At 31.1% G+C, this 25,657-nt stretch overlaps 2 protein-coding genes across 6 annotated transcripts; both read right to left on the bottom strand.

Annotated features, from left to right (window-relative positions):
* Nucleotides 1-4,273: 4,273 nt before the first annotated feature.
* Nucleotides 4,274-6,003, bottom strand: LOC118045434 (uncharacterized protein At4g28440). The gene is made up of 3 exons (XM_035054055.2): nt 5,849-6,003; nt 5,409-5,637; nt 4,274-4,824 (listed from the first exon to the last, which is right to left on the bottom strand). The coding sequence occupies exons 2-3, from the start codon at nt 5,629-5,631 to the stop codon at nt 4,634-4,636; spliced, it is 414 nt and encodes a 137-aa protein (XP_034909946.1). The 5' UTR covers nt 5,632-5,637; nt 5,849-6,003; the 3' UTR covers nt 4,274-4,633.
* A 5,291-nt stretch (nt 6,004-11,294) lies between these two features.
* On the bottom strand, nt 11,295-20,510 carry LOC118045435 (carbonic anhydrase 2). Of its 5 annotated transcripts, none has more exons than XM_035054057.2 (10): nt 20,352-20,510; nt 19,783-19,856; nt 16,947-17,011; nt 16,544-16,684; nt 16,145-16,193; nt 15,116-15,232; nt 14,483-14,536; nt 13,937-14,022; nt 11,737-11,842; nt 11,295-11,604 (listed from the first exon to the last, which is right to left on the bottom strand). In XM_035054057.2, exons 2-10 carry the CDS (start codon nt 19,825-19,827, stop codon nt 11,440-11,442), a joined length of 828 nt encoding a protein of 275 aa, XP_034909948.1. In that variant the 5' UTR covers nt 19,828-19,856; nt 20,352-20,510; the 3' UTR covers nt 11,295-11,439. The 5 variants fall into 5 exon arrangements, with proteins under 5 accessions (XP_034909948.1, XP_034909947.1, XP_034909949.1 ...); XM_035054056.2 differs by having other exon boundaries at nt 19,777-19,856; XM_035054058.2 differs by lacking the exons at nt 19,783-19,856; nt 20,352-20,510 and adding an exon at nt 17,470-17,614.
* Between the last annotated feature and the right edge of the window lie 5,147 nt (nt 20,511-25,657).

The following is a 25,657-nucleotide window of genomic DNA, read 5'->3' on the forward strand; positions in this document are numbered from 1 at the left end:
ATCAATAAGAATTTTATAGAAATTTTAAAATTAATTGTAATAAAATAAAATAAAAATTATGGAGGGATAAAATTCAAGAAAACCATTTATATATAATACATATACATTAAATGTGAATAAAATCTGATTCAAGGCTCCACAAAAGTTTATCATCATGATTATTGTGTTATCATTACAAATTTTGAAAATTCTTTCATTTTAAGGACTTTATTTTTAATATCATTACAAGATAGAATAAATCTGCACTCATGTCTATATTTTTAATTTTGAAAATTATTATGTTATCATCTTAGGAAATATTAAAATTTTTTGTTCATGTCATGTATGACGTCTATGATTCGTAACATCCATCAAATTTTTTTTTTTTTTTTTTTCTGTTTTTTTTTTGGAACATCAGCATCAACGATTTCCATTCTTCCTCTTCTTTCACCTGGCAGACTCTGTCTCCCTTCTTTTTATGAAGGTGGTGCCCTAAAGGCTTTCTTTTTTGTTATCATTCAAATGAGTGGCCCTTTATTCATAATGGTAGCAGAAGGCGTGGCAGCAAATAATGCCAGATTCCCACTCGCACTCTGTTTTCCATGTTTGATTATGGCTCCAAGTGCTCAACTTGTACGTGAGTTTCTCCTCGGTGCCCACCAGTTATCTTCCCCACTCCTTTTTTCGTACACCAATATGCATTGAACGAACTGGTAAATGGATGTCTTATAATTAAGATAATATTGATCACAATGAAATTCTTTCTTTTTTTTTTTTTTATGTTTGATTTATTTTTGAATGTTTGTTGGTTTTGATCTTCTAATAAATTATAATATTCTCAAACTGATCGCACCATGAAAAGTTTCCCTTTCCATCTAAAATGCCCTTAATGTTAAGGGGTGATTTCAAAAAAATATTGAGGGTATTTTAGATATAAAAGAGGAGTTTGTAATATATATATTAATGTGGGTGTCCAGGTCGACTTGCGTGTATCTTTATTAATCTCATGAGCTCTGAAATTAACGACCATGTAAGTCTCTAGAGGTTCTGAGGTTTGTGAGACTCGAACTAGTAATATTTATTTAAATATATTTTATATAAAAAACTATGGTATTTTAAAAACAGACACTACAATAGAGATTGATTTTTTTTCCCCCTGAAAATCTAATGGGTCTTCGTTGCTCATTCTTCTTATTATATTTTATCAAAGGAATACTCAATGGTCTTCCTTTTTCTTATAGTATTTAATTTTTATTTGTCAAAAAAAAATTATCTCTAATATTATTAGATAAAAAAATATCTTAAATTTTATTAGGAAGAAAAGTATCTTTACACACGTTGGGTTTAGTATCGGCTAAACTAAAAATACTAAATTTGGCCTCTTATTACTTGAAATAAACATGCTTAAATAATGAATGAAGACCTAGCATAGTAGATTCTTTATAAAATAGCCATCAAATTTGAATTATCATGTACATGAATGTGGTCACCTATAAATTGAGAGCATGGCACTGTAAAGTTATGTTTATACTGCTTTTTTATGAGAATAGCCATGATGATTCCAAGGCTTCTTTATTTTCTTCAGAAATTGTTTGCCTCTTTCCACTCTTTGTCGGGAGTAACTTTTTTTTTTTTTTGAATGTCTTCATGTCTATTTTATGTTTTTATTATCGAAGTTATGCTTTATTTGCCTTTTAGTTTTAGCATGAATTTAAAATTTTGGAATATTGCTCTTAAAGTAAATATTATTACATTAACAAATTAAAGGGTCTCTCCTTTAATTTATTTTTAGTTATTTTTCAGTAATTTAATTCTATTTGAAATTCAAATCAATACAGTAAAAATTCCAAACTAGAAAATTGAATTTAATTTCAAGAATTCTAAATAATTATAAAAGTATTTTTGAATCAGTTTTTTTTTATTTAAAAGAATTGCGCATCTTTTTCGATTAAATCTCATTACATTAAATGTACTTATGTGCTTTACCCAGAAAAGAAGAAGAGAGTTTTGCTTGCGTGGAAAGTGAGAAATCAATAAATTCATAAAATTCTATTCAGAAAATAAGTAGATTTAGCATAAAAACATGCACTGCTATTCTGCTAATGCGGACAAAGCCATAACAAAAAAAAAAAAAAAATTATAACCTAGCCCTGGTTAATTAATTTCTTTAATGTTCATTTGAAGGGTTTTGATAAAATAAAAAATAAAAAATTTAATACAATTATATATGTAAAACATATCTTAAAATAATAATAAAAGACAAAGACTTGGGCCTGAACCAAGCCCAGTCAAGGATGGGCTCGGAATCAAACATCCCGTCCTCTGATAGAAGACGTCCTTGAACTCTCGTACCTAATCAAGTGTCAGCGCAGAGCTCTAACTTCATAACGGAAAAGCCCGAAATCCTCTTGCCCAAGCTGATCCCAATGTTTTGTTGAATATAGGACAGTCTGCCCTGTAAAAATCACCAAGGTTTTTGTTAGGAGTTATTTGGAATTGTGATTATAATTAATGGCGGAGCCACATAGGTTAAAAGGTGCCAATTAACTTGTTAATATTTTTTTTGAATATTTTTTATATTAAAATATTAATATAATAGTATGGTGAAGGGCTTAAGGGGTTCACACGCAGTCGCAAAGAAAATATTATTGACTTGTATTTTAATATAATAAATAATATATATAATATATCTCTTATGTTTAGGTTTTCAATACTCACTCCAGCTCATTTCTCATTTCGCCGGATGTTTTTCTTTCTTTCTTTTTCTTCCGCTCACTATCCAAGAGCTTTTCTATTTTTTTTTTTAGCTGTTATTTCCTGCCTCTCTTCCTTGTATAAATTTCTTTTCAAGTCCAATTAAGCAAGTAATTTTTTTTTAACTTTAGATAAATTTCCTTTATTTTTTTATTTTATTATCTAATTTTAATTTTATTCTTTTATAATTAGTTATTGAAAATATTAGGGTTTATAATAATTTAGGGGTTTTGATATGTATAATGTTTTGAATCAATTAAAGATGAATGGTAGACACATGCAAGAATTTAAACAATAATTATTAATTTGATTGTTTTGAATTAATTAAAGGTTATATAATTTTTAATTGAATTCGTTACAATATGAAATTAAACTTTTTCATGAGATGAACAAGTAAACATTTCGATTGTTATTAGTGAGTAAAGATTGATATTTGTAGAATTATAATTGTTTTAGCTTGAGATTGGTTTTTTTTTTATGATGTTAATTTCCTTGTACCTTCTATAAAATAATCAGGACAGATGAGTAAATAATTCATATTTAATTTGTTTTTTTTTTTTTTTTGTCATTAGACAATTTGTGTTTTGCTAGAGCTTGGAGAAGAATTAACACGTGCATGCAAGCCTGATTTTAATCAGTGCATGTTAGTTTTTTTTTTTTTTTTAAAAAGGAAAAAACTATTTTTTTTGTAAGTATTTTTTTTATTTTAAAAGTATTTTTAAATTAATTTTTCTTTATATGAATTAGTATATTTATTTCTAATTAATTTCTAATACATGTCTATATAAAATAGTATTTGTTAGCAATTTGCCATCTCATTTAAAAAATTATGGCCCTGCCACTTGGTTATAAGCTGTTTTCTAAAGTGTTTTTCATTCAGAAATATATTAAAATTATTTTAAAAAAAATATTTTTAACATCAATGCATTAAAATAATCTGAAAATAATAAAAAATATTAATTTTAAACAAATAAAAAATAAAAAAATAATTTTTTTAAAATACTTTAAAAACACAAAACCAAATAATACCTCCGATTATATCAGCCCTTTGCTTGTGCTGTGTGTGCTCGTGGACGCCTTAAGTCTTACATTGACTGAATAAGCGTGCTACGTTGAATATACGAGATAGCATGCCTTGGCAAGATTACTAAGGTTCTGTTAAGAGATGTCTTCTCTTCTTCTTCTTCTTCTTGTGAGAATACTGCATTCCAAACTTCATTTCTAGTTCAAGGTTCAGAATATTTGCCAGGCATTTTCAATTATTTTTGGGGCAAAGAAATCTACTCCTAGATTGACCTAGACAGCAGTTATGCAGATTTAAATGATCCGCAAGCCTATGGAAATCGATGAAAAAACAGGTGCACCCGCCCAAAAAGCTTCCGTTGAAACATCTAAACTTCCAAGCAAACCATCCATCGTAAGAAAATGCTCTCTCAAATTTACAACTAAAGCGGAGGGCTTGATCGAGTGTCCAATCGTGTATTTCACATTAGTACAGGTAACGATAGGAGTTGGCAACAGAGCTTAAAAAGACCACGCATGCAAGAACCGAACATACTTTCGATCATTTTTACATCTATCATGACATAGTAGTGCAAGATCAACAACTGTTCACAAATAAATAGGGAGTAAGCAAACCAAAACCAAGTTCCAAACTGAAGCTGCTTGAACTCATTGATTTACAACCATTACCATCTGTTTGGAAGTCCAATCAAAGGCTGCTGCTGGATTTATGGGAAAAGCAACTGGAGCAGTATTAGCTTGCACATATCCTCTTTCCTAAATGAACTTCCACGGGCATTTTGGATTTAATATGTCCTCTTACAGTGATTTGCTTTTTCTGGAGTTCTTTTTTATTCTCCTGTCATCATCTAGTTGAGTAGCAAACACCATTCACAAGTCATTCTTCAACGACGTTTACAAGTTCATATTCAATCAGCGATAGGTTGTTATCTTCCTTCACAGTGAAATCAGCAGGTTCAGTGACTTCAACACGGCCCCACTTGTCCACAGCAAGCCTCATTGATCCTTTAAACATGTCGATTTTCGCATTGCGAAGGATCACAGTAGTACCCTCTTGCATCAAGTCCACTAAACAAAAATAAGACGAGTTAAATAAAACCAGCAAGACTGGGAAAATCCAAAAACTAGATAGTCACATAATCTGAATTTTCATCAGTTCCTTGTTTTGACAGATGAAGAACCCAAGATAACACATGCCGCCTCAACCAAATTGTCAAAAGACAAAACTCAAGCAAATTTCGCTCTCATTTAATTGGAGTGGCGGTGAAAATGGTTAAAACATCCACAATAGTCTGGTGAAGATTTATCACTTTTGATTGAACATCTAACCCAAACATCTTTCCCAAAGTAATCCACGCTCTCACTTATCACATCATGTGTACAAGGTTCAGAGTTTCACAGAAAGAAAAGTCATAAAAAAAATGATTGAAAGCTTTCCCAGAACAATATTGAATGTCACTCAAAAAAGAAAGAGCCCATTTGAACAAAATTCATGATATGACTACTTAATCACACAGAAGTCAACTAGGGTATAGGGAAGAGGGTCTAACGTCCTAGAATCCATGAACTGATAACAACCACTAGGAACCAATAAGCCACACGCTACTAGAATAACTATTTGCTGATTCAAAAAAAAAAAAAAAAAAAAATACCTTGATCATTTCTAGCAGTGAAGATAATCAATCCAGTCTCATCCCCGACCAAACATTCAGCAATTTTCATTTGGCGTCCTTGAGGACCATCAGCTCGACCCTTCTGTAATACCATCTTTGCACTAACAACCTTGACAGTGAGAGTATGGCCACCAGTGCCTGGGCGGAGCTGCTCAACCTTGGTGAATACAGGCTTCCTCAATCCTGGTTTTGATTCTGCCATTTTCACCTGCAGAAACAAATACCACATCAAAAATTTTAACCAACAGAATTACAGATCGGTACAATTCCACTATAAATAAATCATCATCATCATCTTCAATCGAAACACAAATTCCATCGCCAGGAACAGATTGATACGTAGGCATTTGACACAATTTCATAATAACAAAATTGGGAAACATGCATTATTTTAGGGAAGCTAGAGTTAGGGATTTCACCTGCGAATTGGAGAGCGAGAGGTGAGATCAGATCTGATCCGAGTGAGTGAGTGAATAGCGTAGCCGTCAGAGTCGGCTGAACAAAGAGCGTGAAGGTGATTTCATACAATTCACTATTTAGACACCGTTTGGCACGCAGCACCGTTTGGGATTACGTTCCAAACGGTGTTTCATCAAATTTCAATTTTTTTTTGTTAAAATTGAATATAGTTTATACTTTTTAAATCGTTTTGATGTGCTAATATTAAAAATAATTTTTAAAAAATAAAAAAAAATCATTGGCATGTATTTCGGCACAAAAAGCTATTTGAAAAGCAACAGCTACCATACTGCCAAACACGCTTTTATTATAACAGTAAAAGTGGTCACTTCTGCTTTTGATTTTTTTATTTTGTTTTCTTGACCCTTCTGTAATAATAATAATAATAATAATGATAATAATAATGATAATAATTATTATAATAATATAATAAGATTAAAAATAATTATAATAAAAATTATAGTGGTGATAGTAATGATGATGATAATAATAATAATAACAACAATAATAATAGTAATATTAATATGACTACCATTATTACTAAACCATAAAGCCTGAAGTCTAGGCACCTATCTTAAGTTTGAGTATGATGTGCAAAATCGTGTCTTGATGCTTCCTTGATAGCTTCTCTTGTATTAATAACCTACAATCAATTTCTCATACAATAACTTATTTTTCAAGCATAATTTATTCCATTTAATTAACCACCTCAATTAATTTCCTTAATTTAAAAAAATTACATATTTTCTTTAAATTTTAGTTAATCATTTCATGGTCGCATGTTAATAATTAATCAAGCATGATTTCTATCCATAACAATCCATAATTTTCACCATATTTGGCTGAAACATCCAAAACATACGGGTGGATATTTTCTTTGAAAATTCTTTCAACTAACATATATATCACCATTTAAACATTTTAACAACAATACCATATTAATAAATCAATATCAATTTTATCAACTAATTGTTCCTCCAAAAATTCTCATTTTGGCTGAATAGATTAATATAGGTAGGGGTATATTTTCTTTCATTTTTTTCACAATTAACCCAAACATTAATTGGTTACATTAACACATTACAACCAAGATTCCACACAACAATTCCTTCCTTTATATTTTTTTTCACATTGTTGAAATCCTACAAAAATAAAAAGATAAATTTTCCTTTTTTAATTTACTCAACTAACTCATTACTCAATCCATTCACATGACATTAAACATTATTAAGCCATCCAATTTTAAATTCAAGCCTTAATTCTCAAAAACCTCAACTTATTTCATGCTAAATAAAATCTTAATACAGCATAAATGAAATTCTCATATAATTCATTAAATTGAGACTTGATTTATTGTTTATTCATGTACCATAACAACATTCAATCATGATTTCAATAATCTAAACAACTTATCATAAAAAAAAAATCACATTTTTATCCTTACTAAAAACCTCAAAACATCACAATACATTCAAAAACAACAAATTAAACTATTACCCACTATTTTTTCGCACATTCAAACACTTTCACCAAGCCTGTCTCAATATTTACAACATACTAGCAATTTTAAAAATGCATAACAAGTAAAAAAATTGCAAAATCAATGATTATATAGGGGCTTACCACCTTGTAATCCAAATAAAAATGGTGGATTTAAATTCTCGTAACCAACTGGTAATATGTCTTACCATCATCAGAGCTCGTAACCAACTGGTAATATGTGTTAAAAGGTTTACCATAGCCTCTATACCAATAAACCCAGGAAACTTGTCAAAATCCAACAAGACCACTTTATCCATTGAGGTGCAGTTAGCCCGAGCCTAATATATAACACTTACATGCATAGGGGGAATGAGTAGTCTTATTTATAAAAAGGGAATGAGTACCCTTATTCATACATGCATAAGGGGAATGTAATCTTGTAATGTCCCCATGCAGAGTTCAAGGTCTCTTGACTGATCTTTTCATCCCCTATGGGAAATTGAGCCATATACTCTCAGGTTGTCAACCATCGGCAAAATCTACCTCCTCAATGCTTAGGATACTGAGAGCATCATCTTTAGGATTTTAAAGTGCCCTTTTTATTTCTCGGGTCTCCCTTAAAGCATCAGGGAAGGGCTTTTTTAGTGATAAAAACTATATTCCCCTCTATTAGAGGTGGACCCTGAAGTTCCACCTCATTTAGTCTTAGGATCTAATCTGGTGAACCCCTATTCTCTACCACTTCCTTCAGTTCATGGTCGAAACCTAAATTCGTTACCAGAGAAAGTAATGCCTTTACTCTTAAGGTTAGGTCTGACTCTATGAGGTTCAACTTAATTTTGTTTAAAAGAGGAGAAAATCTTTAAGAAAAGTACCAAGAATAATAGTTTTTTTTCTCATAAAAGGGTAGAGCTTGCTCTAGCAATCTTTAAATTTGTTTTTACAAAGATCATAAAAAGAAAAAGTAAAGGAAAAAAAAGAAGAAAAGATGAGAAAAGATAAACAATTAGTGTTATAAAGGAAATACCTTTTTCACTCTCATTGTTAAATGAATGACCTATTATGTCATCTTATATTTCTAGAAATCAACTTAATTACTGCATTAATTGCAAGCCGTCTTCCCTCCCCTTAGAGGCCTCTTCCCTTTCCCAATAAGGACAAGCTATATGGACATAAAGATTTGAATATTTCTACATGGAACAAACAAATGTCATGAGAAAGGCAAAAGTCTTTCATTAAAGATGATATTTCAAAATCTGTGTATTCAATACACAAAGACTTGGGGGGGCTGTCGTTGGATCAACATATTTTATACACAACTCATTAGCTTAAAAGCCCACGAATAAAAGGGCCAAATATAAGGTGATGAACTAACATGCACAAGTTTGATATAATAACAAGCATAGATGACATGAGTCTAATTTTATTTCCAGACGCAACACCCTTGGGGTCTCAATTACACACTGAGCCCAAATATTTATGGGTGACAACACCCTCGAGCTCAGCTACATGCAAAGCTTAAACCCTTATGGGTGTGGCAAGATGCTAGACCCAACCCCTTTAAGCTAAGACTATATGCTAAGCCAAAACACATGTGGGTTTGAGAAGATATCTAACCTTAGGATAATCATTCCTCCATACTATTTAGTATATAAAAATCCTTTAAGAGCTGGCTATATCTTAATCAAAGTTAATTATATGATAAGGTTATTCTCATCAACATTTAATATTGTGTGCGAAATAATTATAAATTTTTTTTATAGCTCTATTGTTTGTTCATCATTACTAATGATGTTATAAAGGTAATTCTCATCAACATTAATGTTGTGTAAAAAGACATTTTCATCATCATTAATGTTGATGTAAGGGACTTCTTCCTTACTAAGTTATTCAAGAGGAAAAGACTCTCAGCCCCTTAAGCAAGATAATATGGTTCAAAGTACAAGGACTATAAGTACCCTCTGAACCATCTAGGTAAAACGATTCACAATCTTTATTCTCTTATCATATATTTTCAAAGCATTTATTACACAAAAACTAAGAGCAAGTGTTTTTATTCTTAGAGTTTAATGTTCTTCTCTTTATTTATTATAATTTCTAACTATAAAGTCCATTGACTTAATCATTGGAGGATCCCTAAATCCCTTCGAACCATCTAGGTAAAATGATTCACAATCTTTATTCTCTTATCATATATTTTCAAAGCATTTATTACACAAAAACTAAGAGCAAGTGTTTTTGTTTTTAGAGTTTAATGTTCTTCTCCTTATTTATTACAATTTCTAACTATAAAGTCATTGACTTAATCATTGGAGGATCTCTAAATGATTGTTTTGTAGGAACTAAAACTTCTATAACTGATCCTTTACTCTTCATATCCCTAGGAATAGAATATTAATACTTTTCAAATACTCAAACACTATTCCTAAGCATATTGGATCCTAAAAGATCACAACATCAAATCATGTAAAATCTTTTTAAAAGAACTCTCCAATATAACACAACAATCCCACATAAAAGCATAGAACAAACAAAATAAAGCCCTTAAAACTTGGTAAAAACACTAGATGAATTAGAAATCATGTAGAAAAGATCTAATGAGTTACATTAGATGCTAGATCTAACAAGGATCTTTTTGAGGAAAAACATGGTAAGAAATGATATTGTACAGTATAAAAAAAAAAAGAGACATCGATGAAAAGATAAAGAGATGGTTCGGTTAACTTTAGTTTATGGAGAAGAATTTTATATATTTTTTACAACATTAACGCTTTCTTACATCATTCTACTCTTTTTTTTGGTGTGTGTATTTAAAAAGTTGCCGTATTATTCTTTTATTTTAATATCATCTTTACGTCATGATTTTGTTATCACCACACCCTTTCATCGATTAGTAACATTAAAAATTGACATGTGTCATGTTATTATAGGATAAAATCTTCATTAAGATATATTTTAGTCCCCCAAAACTTTTAAAATTTTTATTTTTGGTCTCCATGTTTTACTTTTCTTACAAAAAAGTCCTTTAACTTAAAGTTTTTTTGGTAATCATATTTTATAATAAATACAATTTACTCATTTGATATTTTTTTTATTAAGCTCTTGAATGTTAAATAGTAAACTGTAAAAGAATTTAAAATAAATATAAGATATTATAGGAAACAACAATTCAGCAAAATCACAAAAATATCAATTACAATCATAAAAAATAATCACATCCATGAAAAATCAATCCAATTAAACAAAAAATCAATAAGCTAAGGGATTGAGCTATTACTTACTTTGAGGTAGAATTCATTTCTATAATATCATACATCTATTATGATTTTTTTCCCTTTTTTATTTTTTATTTTTTGTCTCAATTAATTTTTTGGGTTAAAATGAGGGAAATAATTTTTAAAAAAAAAAAAAAAAATTATCATAATAGATATCAATATTATATAAAATATTTTTTCAAAATGGATATATTTATTTAAATTCACTGAACTTTTACTTTATCCATCAACTCATTTAAATTGTTAGACTAATTTTGACCAAGTATATGAATTGATATGTTAGGGACTGAATTATATTTACTATAAAATAAAATAATCATATACTTTCAATTAAGGACTTTTTTGTAAGAAAAAAAATAAAATATAAGAACTAGAGTATTTTTTTTTTAAGGATCAAAATGTATATCAATAAAAATCTTATACCTAGAAAAACGACACGTGTATTTTTCAATGGTGCTAGTGACAGAAGCTATAAAAAGAATAATGTTAACATAAAAAACAGCAGAAACAACGAAAAACATTAAGAATAATGTTTCAGGTATTTATCAATATTGGATCAATATTAATCAATTAAAAACATTAGCAAGTGAAAGAATATTGCATATGATTATTAACTTTTAAAAAAAAGAAAAAAAGAAAAACTGATAAATGAGTGACAACGAGTCAATATTATTGAAACAATATTTATAGAGAAACAAGATTCGGAAGCCAGGGAAAGAGCAGAGACTAAAGTTGAAAATTCAGCCGGCTACAGTTTCACATTGCCAAATATTTATTGAAAAGACATGTACAGCTCAGACAGAAATGGACGGCGAAATTGTGAAATCCAGATCCCACAGCTCGAAAGTTCCCTTGACAAAGTTGTAGTGTGCACCCTTCAGCGACACGGCGTCGTTCACCACGGCGTCTCTCACAAATGGATATGTCAGCAGGTTCCCCAGCGACACATTAACAGCCTCCTGCACTAGGCCACAGAGAACTATATATTAGAACAATCGTAAATTCAAGGGGACCAATTACTTGTTCTTAAGAATTAATATGGTTTCTCTCAAACTTTTTGGAGATTAAATACTGTAGATGCTCTGACTTGCCTTCTCGCAGTTGTGGCATTGATCTTCGAAACTTAAGCTGCCGGCTTTTTTCGCCACCGTGGACTTGGCTGCTGAGCAGATCTTCACCCAATTTTCTATGAAGTCACTATTTACACAAACCAGAGCAAAAGAGAAAGAACAATCAGAATAATATGTCCTCTATATATATATATATATATATATATATATATATATATATGCATGTGTGCGTCTCCAATATTAATATAAATATATAGTTAAGAAAACAGACAAGAGACTATTACAATCTCGGAATACTAAATTAATTCCACAGTTTTGTCTATAATTCAGCAGTACCCATATTTTCTTCCTCGAAAATGTCGGAAAATAAGAGGAAAAAAAAAAACTACACTAAAGTGGGTCTTTTTAAATAAAGCGAAAACCAAGAGTACTTTTTAATAAAGCGAAAATTAAAGGTCATCTTTAGTAAAGCGAAACTCACAGGTGATGGGCAAAAGGAAAAGAAAAGCACTCGCGGTTGTTAAAAAGAAGTTTCGAGTATAATTTTTTAGAAATGTATAAAAAAATTATTTTTATTATTTTAAAAAAAAAATTAACACAACACATCAAAATAATTTAAAAATACTAAAAAATATTAATTAAAAAAATAAAAAATTTTAAAAATATTTTTATAGCACAAAAATTAAATATTGCCTATAAAAATATCTGCCATTGTCTACTCCCTATTGCTAATTTTCTTTTTTTTTTAAAGAATAGAAAAAAGAAGCTAAAAAAAACTTTAGGATGGATTGGACCCACTAATAAACTATAAAACAAGCTATATTAAAATAATTTAAAAATATTAAAAAAAATTAATTAAAAATAAAAAAAATAAAAAATTTTTTATTTTATTTTAAAATATTTTTAGAAACACAAAAATAAAATAAAAAGTACCCATTGCCTCCACCCTGCTGCTTATTTTCCTTTTTTCTTTAAAGAATAAAAAGTACCCATTGCCTTAGGCTCCGTTTGTTTGCAGGAAAGTGAATTTCTTTTGGAAAGTGAATTCCGGGGAAAGTGAATTCCTGGAAAGTGAATTCCGGAAAATTATTTTCTGATGTTTGGTAGTGTTATGGAAAATGAACTGGAAAACACTTTCCAGTGTTTGGTTGTATTATGGAAAATGAACTGGAAAATAATTTATTAATGAATTAATTTTTTTTTCAAATTTATCTAATATATATATAAAATATTTAATCACTTACAATAAAAAAAATGAAATCTAAAATGTATAATGATGATTTTTTTTATTATATTCTATATTCATACATAGATTATTTTATAAAATATAACTATATATATCATATCATATTATAGAGAAATAAGCTTGTGAAATTTTTTTTACTATTCCATGAAACTATTTATAATTCCATTACGTACGAAATACATCTGACAAAACCTATAGTTTTAATAATATTTTTAGCATGTAATAAAATTGGATAAAATATTAAGGTATAAAATTTACTCTAAACTATTTTTTTTAAATATTAAAAAAATAGCACACTGTAAAAAAAAAAAAATCCCACATGCAAGTGAACAGTGCAAGAAAACTGCATTGTTCACTATTTTTCAATGAACAGTATACGTAATACACTGTTCATGTTAATTGCACTATTAATTGAACAGTGCAATTAACATGAACAGTTGCTTTTCATATCTGGCCACTGTCGGAAAGTGTTTTCCTTTCTTTAACAGAAGGAAAACACTTTCCTTTCTCAATGTTATTAATTTTAAGTTGACCGGAAACCACTTTCCTTTGACCACTTTTCTTTGTTGCTGCCAAACACAGGAAAAGCAGGAAAGTGAATTCCGGGAATTCACTTTCCTGCAATCAAACACAGCCTAAAAGGAACTTTAGGAAGGATTGGACCCACTAGCAAACCAACAGACAATCTCTGTGCTTAAATTAACTAATGTACTTTAACATGAGTGCAATTAGATAATATGGGATCGCCTAATTAACTATCCCAAGATGTTGGAAATGCTTAAATTATACTCTACTTGTTAATTTTCTTTTCAACTTGTATGGAACGAAGTACTTGTGTGTATTACTGCAGATGGAAATTAAATATACATAATGATCAAATGGTTACCAGGCAGACCCGACATGTAAGGAATCACACGAGAAGCTTATATATTAATGCCGATGGAAATTAAATATAAATAATCAACAGATGGTTACCTGGCAGTGGACCCATCATCTGGGATGGACATGAGCCCCTTTATACCGCCACAACAGCTGTGACCAATGACTACAATGTTCTCCACCTAAGCTCCCGAAAGAAAACACAGTGAGAGAAGTAAAATATTGTAAACAAGTGGAACTCTCCCCGTCCCAGGCTCCTGTTTCATGTGCAGGCAACCAGGTAAAATTCTTCACAGGGAACTCAGAGATGGGTAATAAGGTAATGTTTGGGAACACGGTTTAATCTATATTTCCAAAAAATTTGAAAGTTTTTTTTTTTGCTAAAATTTAATACGGTTTGTATTTTTTGGATCATTTTGATGTGTTGATATCAAAAATAATTTTTAAAAAATAAAAAAAAAATCATTGTCATGCATTTTAACACGAAAAGTTATTTAAAAAGTAACCGCTAGCACACTGTCAAACATGTTTTAAGTTTGTCAGAAGGGTTCGACCAGTCCCATATTAACCCGTAGACAGTATAACGATAATGTAATATAATAATGGCAGTAATAGAAAGCAAGGATAGGATCGAGTATCGACCTTCAAATGCAACACTGCGTATTCAATGGCTGCCCCCACGCCTGAATATTTTGTCTGCAGAAGAAAACCAAGTCCAACAAAAGTGTAAAACGGATAATCCACCAAAAAAATGAAAAATAATTTATGGAAACAATTGTACTTTCAAAACGTCAGATTCTAAATGCTGATCTTATCATTAGTTTTATTAGTAGTGTGATTATAATTATTTTTTAAGTAATTTTTCATGTTAAAATATATATTAATGATATTTTTTTAATTTGTAAAAATTATTTTTAATATCAGTTCATTAAAATAATTTGAAAATATAAAAAACATATTAATTTAAAATTAATAAAAAATTAAAAAAATTAAATTTTTTTAAAAACACTTTTAAACCCTATAAACAATCAGTCATTTAATCTTGATTAAAATACCACTCAATTATATAGACAAAAGCTTATTTTAGAATTTCCAATTTACTAACCCACCTACCCATGTTCCTCTCTAATTTAAAAATAATAATAATTGAGATTTCTTCTCATTTTAGTAGCCATTGGGTGTATAAATAAATAGACCCACCATGAAAAGTCTCCCTTCTAATCCAAAATTAGAGGAAAAGAGCTTGTAATCAGGAAAGGTGCATATAACGCTAACCTTATCATAAGGTGGGACCATGTTGGCGATGTTCCGGATCACAAAGGCCTCCCCTGGTTGGAAATTGAGGATATGGGAAGGGCAGACCCGAGAATCAGAGCAAGCAAACACCATAAACTGCATTTAATTTAATAGGAGTAGTTGAGTTAACTCAGCCCGTGTCTCGCAATGATTAATCAGTTGAGAAAAATAATAAAATAAATGAAAACAAAAGAGTCATCATCATGCGAACAGTGCAAGGTTTTAATCCTACCCTACTTATTGATAAGGAATCTGAATAAGGTTTTAATCTAGCAAGATAATAAAGGTTTTTTTTTAAAATATTAACACATCAAAATCATTTAAAAACATTAAAAAAAATATTAATTTTAAACAAAAAATAAAAAAAAACTATTTTTTAAAAATATATTTTAAAAACACAAAACAAATAATATCTACAAGACAAATATATTAAAAACACCAGCTGGCAAGCCTTTTTGATATCACATTACAAATAGGACTAGGTAAAATTTAATTTTTTTATATTGTTTTGATATGACATATCAAAAAGATATTTTTTTAAAATAATAAAAATATTATTTTTAATATATATTTAATAAAAAATATTTTAAAAAACTAAATATTACTTGTTTGCCTCCTAGGTTTCGAAGACCTCGCCCTTCATCTATCTTTGGTTGCGCAATGGTCATTGGGATTCCCAAATTGCACACAATATTATTAACATTTTCCATTGATAGGACATATTTTTTTACATCCTGAATTGGTGGACAAGGTTAAAGCTCAAATTTCAAGTTTTGATAGATTCATTAAGAGTTGTTTAGATTAATTTTTTTAAATTAAAATAATATTATTTTAGTAAAATAATAAAAATAATAAATAATAGATTATAATCGAGTTTTTATCGAATAAGTTTAATCACACCAGATTTTTTTTTTCTTTGATCTAACTTGATTTTAATTTTTAATCGATTTTTTTAAAAATATAGATTGGAACATAGAAATTTATTTATTTCAACAAATAAACACTGACCTTCGGGCTTTGGCCTTTAGCAAGGGCACCGTACAAGTCTGGATTCTTCCTGAAAAAGAAAAGGAAACATATTCATGTGATGATTATTAGCCCAGCTGTGCCCTTAAGGATTGCAATTTGCAATCACCTTTCCAAAGGTGATCAGTAATGTACGAAAACATTAATTTTTCAGGCCTGATTTCAGCCACGAGTACTTCAACGACGGCTGCTTATAAGCTTATCACCTGATAAGACAACCGTAAATTTTGTTTTTGAAAGAAGATAAGGGGAAGGCAACAATCATCAATGATGCAACAACGTGAAGAGGGCAAAAAGGTACTTTAGCAGCAGGATGGAACCAGGGTAGTAATAAACAAAAAAAGAGTAATATTCGAAAAGGAAAAGGCTTGGAAGACGTACTCATATTTCTCTGTCCTGAAGTGGGCAAACCCGGTTTTTATACGCTCGACCGGGTCGAATCCCTTCGAACTGGCCGCCTCTAACTCGGCCGTTATCTGCTTGATCTTTGCGGCGGCGACGCTCCCGAGGTCAGCTTTCTCACTGTTGCGGAGGTCAGATAAAAAAGAAGAGAACAGTCAGTTAAGCCCAACCGTGGCCTCTCCTTTCTGGGCCCCACGCACATAGTATTTTTAATACAGTACCCCTCTAATTAAGATTGAAGTACGCGTCTAAGAAAGTCAAATATGGAGGATTCTTAGGTGAGGAATGAAAATGGCTGAAAATTTCATGAAAATAATTAGCGGTACTCTTCTGTGAGTGAATCTCAAGTTGCTTGTTTGGGGATTGATGATCAGTAGGGTACCTGAGAAGCTTGCTCAGTCCTGCAATGGCATCCTCGTATGATTCGTTTGCCATGTCTTCTTCCTTCTGTTAATTCCAATCAAACGAAACAGATGTTAGAGAAAGAGACCAGAAGATTTATTATGAGCACACACAGCTGGATCAGATCCATAATGAAACACCGAGCTTGTGATTCTTAATATTCTAACAGGGTGAATTATACCTAGTATGACATAATTAACTACCAGTAACAGATCCATCCATATATATTTCTGGGGACTCATGACATGCAGAAAGAAAGAGATCAAAAGCATCTATGATCAAAACAACATCACAGTCACAACAACACATGGAGATTGAAGAGATGTTGCTAATCGTATGGCAAGCTCAACCAGCTTGTCAAATTAAGAATGAATAGAGTGGAAAATTGAAACAGAAAAAAAGAAGAAAAGAAGGAGAAGGAACAAAATCTGCAACAGTTTCTAATTTCACAAGATGATGAATCGGGATCGGTGCATATACTCAAAGAAGCATCTGCTACAGACCTTCTCTCTCTCTCTCTCTCTCTCTAGGATTCTTCCGCTGCTTTGCGAGTGAGAATGAGCCACCTATTCACAGGTACCGTTAATCGTTCTACCTTCACTAGTAATTGCTCCACAAACACACATATATATGCACGCACACACGGAGACTTCTCTTTTAAATTTTTCTCCACGTCTATTAGGACTTTTTTACGTAGTTTTTTTTTTTTAAATTAAAAAGAAAAAATATAAATTTTAATATATATATATATATATATATATATATATATATATACAAAACAGAGAAATATTGAAAATAATTTATTGTATTTTCTGTTTTAAAAATATAAAAATTCATTTCAAACCTATATCAAGAATAGATTTTATTTTCTTTATAAACACATTAAACTTTTATTAATAATAAATATATTCATGAAAAATAAAGAAAGTTAAATTAACCAATGGAATATTGGAAAGATGTTAAAAATGGAAGATGTAGAGTTACAAGGATGACGTTATCACACCGCACACAACATGGAACGCGTTATCTTACGGGAACAAATCCAACTAGTTCTGTCTTCTCATATTCTTCTAACAGTTTTTGTTCTCTCTCATGGAATGTGAAGAGATAAGGAAGCGAGGGATCTTTGTGGCCGATAATTATCATGATGAGAAGTGAATTGATCAGACGGTTATTGACCTCGTGGATTAAGGAGGCCGGCCGGAAATAGGTAGCCCAACGGTTTTGAATGACCGCCGGATGTTACGGTAGGCAAGTCAACTAAATCTACGTCTGGTTGTTGACACGTGGTTCCAGCCACAAATGTGCGTGCTGTCCCGCCTTGATTACTTTTAGAAGAGAAGGTAATTAACTCTTTTCGGGGACGGTTAAAAGCAATCTCGATAAATCTATCTTAAATAAAATATTATAATTATAATCAGACAAATCAAGTTTCAATTAAACCTCAATTTAGATTAAATTTTTTATTACGAGTTTCTTCTAATCAAGCCATCAAATTATAATATTTATGCTAATAACAGTGTTTTACAAAAAAGGAGGAATCAAAAAATTTAAAAATAAGCATGAAAAAAAATAAAAAAGAAAATGAATTCTTTTTTTGGTCGTTGACCTGGATATCCCATATTTTTTTTAAAGGGCTGAATTAGTTCTATTTAGGATTCGTGGTTGTTTTTCCTAATAAATATGCTTTCTAAAAATTAAACTTGTGTTTTCATCCTTGTGAGGATATAACGATGCTTTAATTGCTATATTAACACTTCGTTGGTGAATATAAATTAATTTTGAGTAATATAATGTTGTGCAAAATTCAAAAATTTAGTTTATAATGGTTGTTTTGTTAAAATATCATGTGTCCATTGATGTTTAGATTTTAGTTTAGTTTTTTAATAAACAAAAATGAAGCAATCGGATTAATTTCCATTAATTGGTGTCTTTAAGAGAATGGGGAAAAAAAAGTGAGAGGTTAAGCATTTAAGAAGGGAAGAGTGAAAATAGAAAGAGAATTAATACTAAGAAACCAGTCAAGCATCTTTTTCTTGAAAAAAAAAAAGTTGTTTTCATCAATAATATATATATAATGAAGGCATTAATTCTTTTTATCTAATATATTTTAAAACGACAATGAACATTGAAGTCTTGAAAGAAAACATTCAAAGGTGCCCTCAAGCAACCGATAGATTTCATTTTCTCGACGACCGGTCAACCAGGTCCTGCCTTGGAAATCCATCTTCTTTCATCATGTTTTGTGAGAGGTCTTCAGTTCAATCACCCTAATTGACCAGGATTTTTGTTTGACCAAAAATTCCTTCCCAGCGTGGGCAACTACGTATCCCACTGTTAAAAAAGAATTATGCTTATTGTCTTCTTTTCTTTTTTCGACAGTGACAAGTCTATTGCATAACGATTCATCTCCCATATGTGTCTTCCTTTTCACTTAATATTCCAATTTTTAGTATATAGTTTTTGTTTTCATTAATTTTATTATTTTGTTGTTTATTTGTTGCAAAGTCCAGCTGATTTTAAATTGTACAAGGGTGTATAATTAAACCACTATAATTTTTTTACATTTTAACTTTAAATTAGAATCAAATAAAAATATTATTTAATTGATATTATCAATTATTGAGTATTAGTTTATGGAGATTATAATTAATGCATAGTTTTCTCCCATTTCTAAACTAACTAATTCTTGTCAGGCGAGACGACTTGCGAATTAATTATCATAAAAGTCAACAAGAAAAAAAAAGGAAAAAATACTTTGCCCAATTAAAAAAAAAAGTCAAAATTAATGCAGAAATTTAATATTTTACCGACACCTGGCTTCTACAGCAGAGGATGCACTTCCCAAATTTTCCAACCATGGTTTTTCTCAGGTCCTCCTCTATTCCACCTGTGAAATTGAACAAAGGGAAAATAAAATAAAATAAAATAAATTAATCATCATCCCTGTAGAAGTGGTCATATGTGGACTCAGCAGGATGCGAATAAACAAAAAGTAAAGAAAAGAAAGAAAATGGATGCACGACTGTTTCAAACTGGCAACTAGGCCACCGCCTTTGGTGACCCCATCGCTGCTGACCTCACTCGCCATGTTTGATGAGTTTTCAAGAAAAAAAAGGCCGATAAATATATAAAAGTGAGCGTCAAATACAAATCAAGGCGAGGTTTTCTGCCGTCCTCATCCATGGACGTGCATAAAGCTAGTTAGCTCCTTGTTTGATGGAATGGACAGAGTGACTCTTACAAGGCTCCATTGGCCAAAACCCAGAAACACTAAATGCAGAAAACTTGCAGATGATTGTCGAAACCTTCAGTATAATAAAATTTCAGAATTCGTAGTGCATGCAGCTCGTGAAACCTAGATAAACAGAGGGAAATCAGTGACCTGTAGTGGGAAAAGTGCAAAATGGTTCGCCCTAATTTCCACCAAGAATTGCAGAGAGAAGAATCAGAGGCAGAAGGATTCTCTGATGGAGCTTGAAGGTTAGCTTTCTTGCAAGTGGACGGGACCAGATAAGAGACAGAGATGGGTGAGGAAGAACTTGAAAAAAAATGCTCGCCAGAGGATAAAGAAAGTGAAGGGTGAGGTAACAAGGGCGTGGTCTATCCTATAGATGACGATTCCTTCATCTTTCGTTCTCAGGTCGCAAAAGCCACTATCCAACCAAAACTATCCGTACAAGGACAAATAAATAGATAGATAAGAGCAGTCAAATGCAGATGCTGTTTAACTTAAATTTCAGCTGTTTTCTTGTTCGTAATCAATACTAGAAATTCACTCGAGAGATGAAATAAGTTCAATTAAACTCACATGTTCTGCAAAACATAGATGGTTAATAGTTTATTTTCTGTGCTTTTATTGCAGGTTGGACCCAAATTCTTCTGAACAAGATACATATTCATTAACTTTTTGGTTGTTTGGTTGTGTTATTAAATTCAGCATAATAGTTTAAGTTTAAAAATTCCTTACCCAACTCTATTATTAGCTCTGATTTAAATTAAATTATATAAAAATTATTTTAATATGATTTTATTGATTAGATATGTCCAAAAAAAAGTCATGTCAACCTTGATTAGTCTATCAAATTAACTCGCGACCTGAATTATATATAGACTCCACTATATCAAATTAATTGTTTTATATTATATGATAAAAAAAAAAACAAAACTAACTTACTATCAACTCAATACGGAATAATAAAGTAATATAAAAAACCCACATTAAATAATGAAAAAAAAAGATAAAAATGGGCCAAAAAAATACAAAGAGCCAATAAAAAAAAATCACCTGCTTGTTAAAACAAATCCTAAGCACATGAATAATAATAAAAAAACTCACATTAAATTATGAAATTAAAAAAAAAAACATATAAAAAAAGTTGAAAAACCAAAGGACATACAAAAGGACCAAGATGAGCATGCCTTAGCGGCTAGCATGGTTGAGCTAATTTTTATTTATTTATTATTTTTTATAAGAAATGAAGGACATGTGGTTCCCCGCATCTTTTTTTTTTTTTGAAAAAAACTCATAGTTGTTTGTCACCTCAAAGTTAATAATATGTATCATTAAGTCTTAAACTCGTGATTACACATAATGTTAATCATCAAGTTTTGGCATGAAGTAAAAAAAACTCACATTAAATGATGAAATTAAAAAATATATATAAAAAAAGGCTGAAAAACCCAAAGGACCAAGATGAGTATGCTGAAGTGGCTAGCATGGTTATACTAGTTTTTATTTATTTATTATTTTTTATAAGAAGTGGAGGACTTGTGTTTTGCTGTTTCTTTTTTGTTTGAAAAAACACTTGTAGTTGTTTGTCACCTCAAAGTTAATAATATGCATCATTGAGTCTTAAACCCATGATTACACATAATGTTAATCATCAAGTGATTAGTACTTAAAAGTGCATGTTTATTAAGGTTTTATATCATCATTTTGCACTTGAAGTATCAATAACTCCTTAACTAAAGCATGTTTTATAATAACAAGTTTGATACTATAAGATACCTTAATTTATGGTAAATGCTCATTGTAAATGCAGGACTATCACATAAATAAAAGGATTGATTGATGAGTTTAAGCATTGAAAGTCAAAGGACAAAGAGATGGCCAAACTTAGAAAAGAGATGCTGGTGCAGTCCAAACCGGAACATTGCTCAGTAATTGGATCATATCTGGAGCTCTAGATCTCGGATTTAGGTCTATTTTATATGGATGGAAAGGTAAAACATAGGCCTACAACTTTTATTGGGACACCAAGATCTAAGAAGGCCGTTTTCAAGTTCAAATTATAGGATCATATCTGGAGCTCTAGATCTCGGATTTAGGTCCATTTTATATGGATGGAAAGGTAAAACATAGGCCTACAACTTTCATTGGGACACCAAGATCTAAGAAGGCCGTTTTCAAGTCCAAATTATAGGAACAACGAAGAAGTCTAAAGCTGTCCTGCAGCTCAGACACTATTTAGTGTTCAGCCCATATCTTGAGTTCTAGAAGTCCAAATGACCTCATCTTTTTTTCTTTTGGAAAGCTGAGACAATTTCCTAGAACATTCCTGAGGATTCTGGGCAAATTATGATGTTATCAATGACGTCTTGTTCAGACAAGAAGATAAGGATTGTCACCAAGTCAAGATGTGGCCACCCACTCATCAATTAGTCAACAAATCAATAGTTTCAAATTTTGGCCTATAAAAGGAGGCACTTACCATGTATTGAGGCATCTTGGTTTCCAGATCAAGATCATGCTCTTGCTTTCTCTCTTTGTATTGCTTATGTTTTGCTTTCATTAATATCAAGTTTATGCACTTCATTTCCTTTCCTTTACTTAGTTAACTTCTTTCTCATTTATGTTCTTATCTTGTTCATTTATGTTTCTTTCTTTCATTATGTTTAGCTAAGTTAATTATGTCAAGGTGAAAAGGGTACACTAATGGTGTAAGAATAAGTATAATATAAACTTAACATGGACCTTAACGTTGGATACCAACATGTTTTATATTTGTTATCTTGTTCACTTTTAATACTTTGCTTGTTAAATGGTTAATCTAGATTTATGTTGTATAACACTTGGTACAACAAATACTTGGCACTTTCATAGCCTATATTGTATGGTATAACCGACACCTGAGCTATGAAAGGAACTTGATTTGTTGTTAACATAAGTTATAATCATGAATGCCTGCCAACATTTACAAGTATTAGCTTTATTCGAATAAGATAACTAATGTAATCATGTTAACAATTTATAACCTGATTGGAACCTCCTTTATGTGTGGTTTCCAATTGAGTAATAAGAGTTTATATTATACTTGTTTGAAGTACCATTAGTGGATCCTCTAACCTTGACATTTGTTTTTATCATTGTTTAATCCTTACATTAATCTTTCATCTCAAAGTTCTCATTAATTTCTTCATCTTCTTCTTTTATTATTATTATTATTATTATTTTTACATTCTGTTTATATTATATAATATATCTCTTTGATCTTTTCATAAACTCAATATATAGGCTGGAAACCTGTGACCCGATCTTTTAGATCATTCTCAGGTATAACAACGCCACGTACTGAGTATTACTAATACTATTACTATTACTCTTACTATTACTATTACTATTATTGTTATTATTATTGTTGTTGTTATTGTTGTTGTGTTGTTATTTATAATTTATACAATTAACCTCTCTGTGGTTCGACCCCGGTCTTGCCGGGTTATTTATTACTTCGACACTCCTGCACTTGGGAGAAGACATCAAGCTTTTGGTCGTGTCAAGTTTTGGCGCCGTTGCCGGGGAGGTAAATTCTTGTATAAATTATAATATTTAATTTATTTTCTCTTTTCACTTTTCATTTTATCTAACTTTTGTTTTCTTTGTTTTGTTTTGTTTCTTTTTCTTCTATTCTCTTTTCTTCCTTTTATTGTCTTCTTACACGTGCATGAGAGTTTGGTCACGTACATTAAGTAGTCGACTTTGTAGGGTATCCTCATCATTTTCAGAAAATATGGCCGAAGAAGATAATCAATCACTTCATAATGAGAATAATGAGAATAACCGTATGAGAACACTTAGAGACCACATGAATCCCACAAGAACAAGTGCACCCTCATGCATAGTTTTCCCTCCTGATGCATCGCATTTTAATTTTAAGCCAGGCATTATTCAAGTTTTACCATCTTTTCATGGCTTAGACCTAGACAATCCATACTTGCATTTAAGAGAATTTGAGGAGGTCTGTAATACCTATAATGACTCAAATTGTAGCATGAACATCATTAGATTAAAGCTTTTTCCTTTTTCATTAAAAGATAAAGCTAAAACATGGCTATAAAATTTGAGACCAGGATCCATTCGTGCTTGGGATGAAATGCAACAACAATTTTTAAAGAAGTTTTTTCTGTCTCACAGAACAAACTCTTTCAAAAGACAAATCATCACTTTCACTCAAAAACCAGGAGAAACATTTTACCAATGTTGGGATAGGTATCGCGATTTGCTTAATACTTGCCCTCATCATGGTTTTGAAACATGGAGATTGGTTTCACATTTTTATGAAGGTTTAACACCTAGAGATAGGCAAATGGTTGAATTGATGTGCAATGGAACTTTCGAAGATAAAGACCCTAATGAAGCAATGGAGTACCTAGACTTGCTAGCCGAAAATGCTCAAAATTGGGATACCACAGGTACTTATGAGGCACCAAGTAAAACTCAACCTCATACATCTAGTGGAGGTATGCACAACCTTAGGGAAAATCATGACCTCCAAGCCAAGTTTGCATCTTTAGCTAGAAAAGTTGAAGCACTTGAATTGAAAAAGAGTGGTCAATTAAAATCTATTCAAGACATTGTGTGTCAAATCTGTGAAACCAAGGAACACTCAACAAATGATTGTCCAACTTTTCCTTCTTTTAGGGAATGCCTCCATGAACAAGCCCATGCTTTAAACAGTTTCCAAAGACCCAACCATAACCCATACTCATAAATGTATAACCCTGGTTGGAGAAATCACCCAAATTTCAGTTGGAAGAGTGATAGCAACAATGCACAAACTTCACAGCCACCGTTTGAAGCATACCATAATTTTTAAAATTCTCATGGATATGCACCTCCTTATGCTCCACCTCCTAGAAGAAATCTTGAGGAAACATTGCATGCATTCATTGAAAAGCAGGAGACAATCAACACTCAACTTGCTCAAAGCATGACAGATTTTAAAGATGCTCTTGCAAAATTAACATTTGCTCTCAGTTTCCAAGAGAAAGGTAAGTTTCCATATCAACCACAACAAAATCCAAAAGGGCAATACAATGCAAATGCGAGTAGTTCTGGAAGCCAACACATGGATCAAGTCAAATCAGTCATCACTCTTCGTAGTGGTAAGGTTATTGAAAAACCCATTCTTTAACCTTGTGAGAAAGATGATGAGTCTATCTTTGAGGGTAAGGAAGGGGTTGAACCTGAACATTGCAAAGAAAAGGCTGATTCCCCACCAGCACTCCCATTTCCTCATGCCATGACCAAACAAAGGAAAGTCAATCACAACTCTGAAATCTTTGAAACTTTCAAACAAGTAAGGATCAATATACCTTTGTTGGATGCTATTAAACAGGTACCTTCCTATGCTAAATTTTTGAAAGATCTGTGCAGTGTGAAGAGAAAACTGAATGTGAAAAAGAAAGCCT

This window comes from Populus alba, chromosome 10 (assembly GCF_005239225.2).
Source record: "Populus alba chromosome 10, ASM523922v2, whole genome shotgun sequence".
Taxonomy (NCBI): Eukaryota; Viridiplantae; Streptophyta; class Magnoliopsida; order Malpighiales; family Salicaceae; genus Populus; species Populus alba.

Excerpts from the sequence above, each read along its gene's own strand:
- LOC118045435 (XM_035054056.2), bottom strand. The coding sequence starts at position 19,827 with ATGGTTGGAAAATTTGGGAAGTGCATCCTCTGCTGTAGAAGCCAGGTG. Across the intron at positions 17,012-19,776 it reads GCTGTAGAAGCCAGGTGTCG|AAGGAAGAAGACATGGCAAA; the intron begins GTAAAATATTAA and ends TGGAATTAACAG. Across the intron at positions 16,685-16,946 it reads GGACTGAGCAAGCTTCTCAG|TGAGAAAGCTGACCTCGGGA; the intron begins GTACCCTACTGA and ends CCTCCGCAACAG.
- LOC118045434 (XM_035054055.2), bottom strand. The coding sequence starts at position 5,631 with ATGGCAGAATCAAAACCAGGATTGAGGAAGCCTGTATTCACCAAGGTT. Across the intron at positions 4,825-5,408 it reads CACTGCTAGAAATGATCAAG|TGGACTTGATGCAAGAGGGT; the intron begins GTATTTTTTTTT and ends ATTTTTGTTTAG.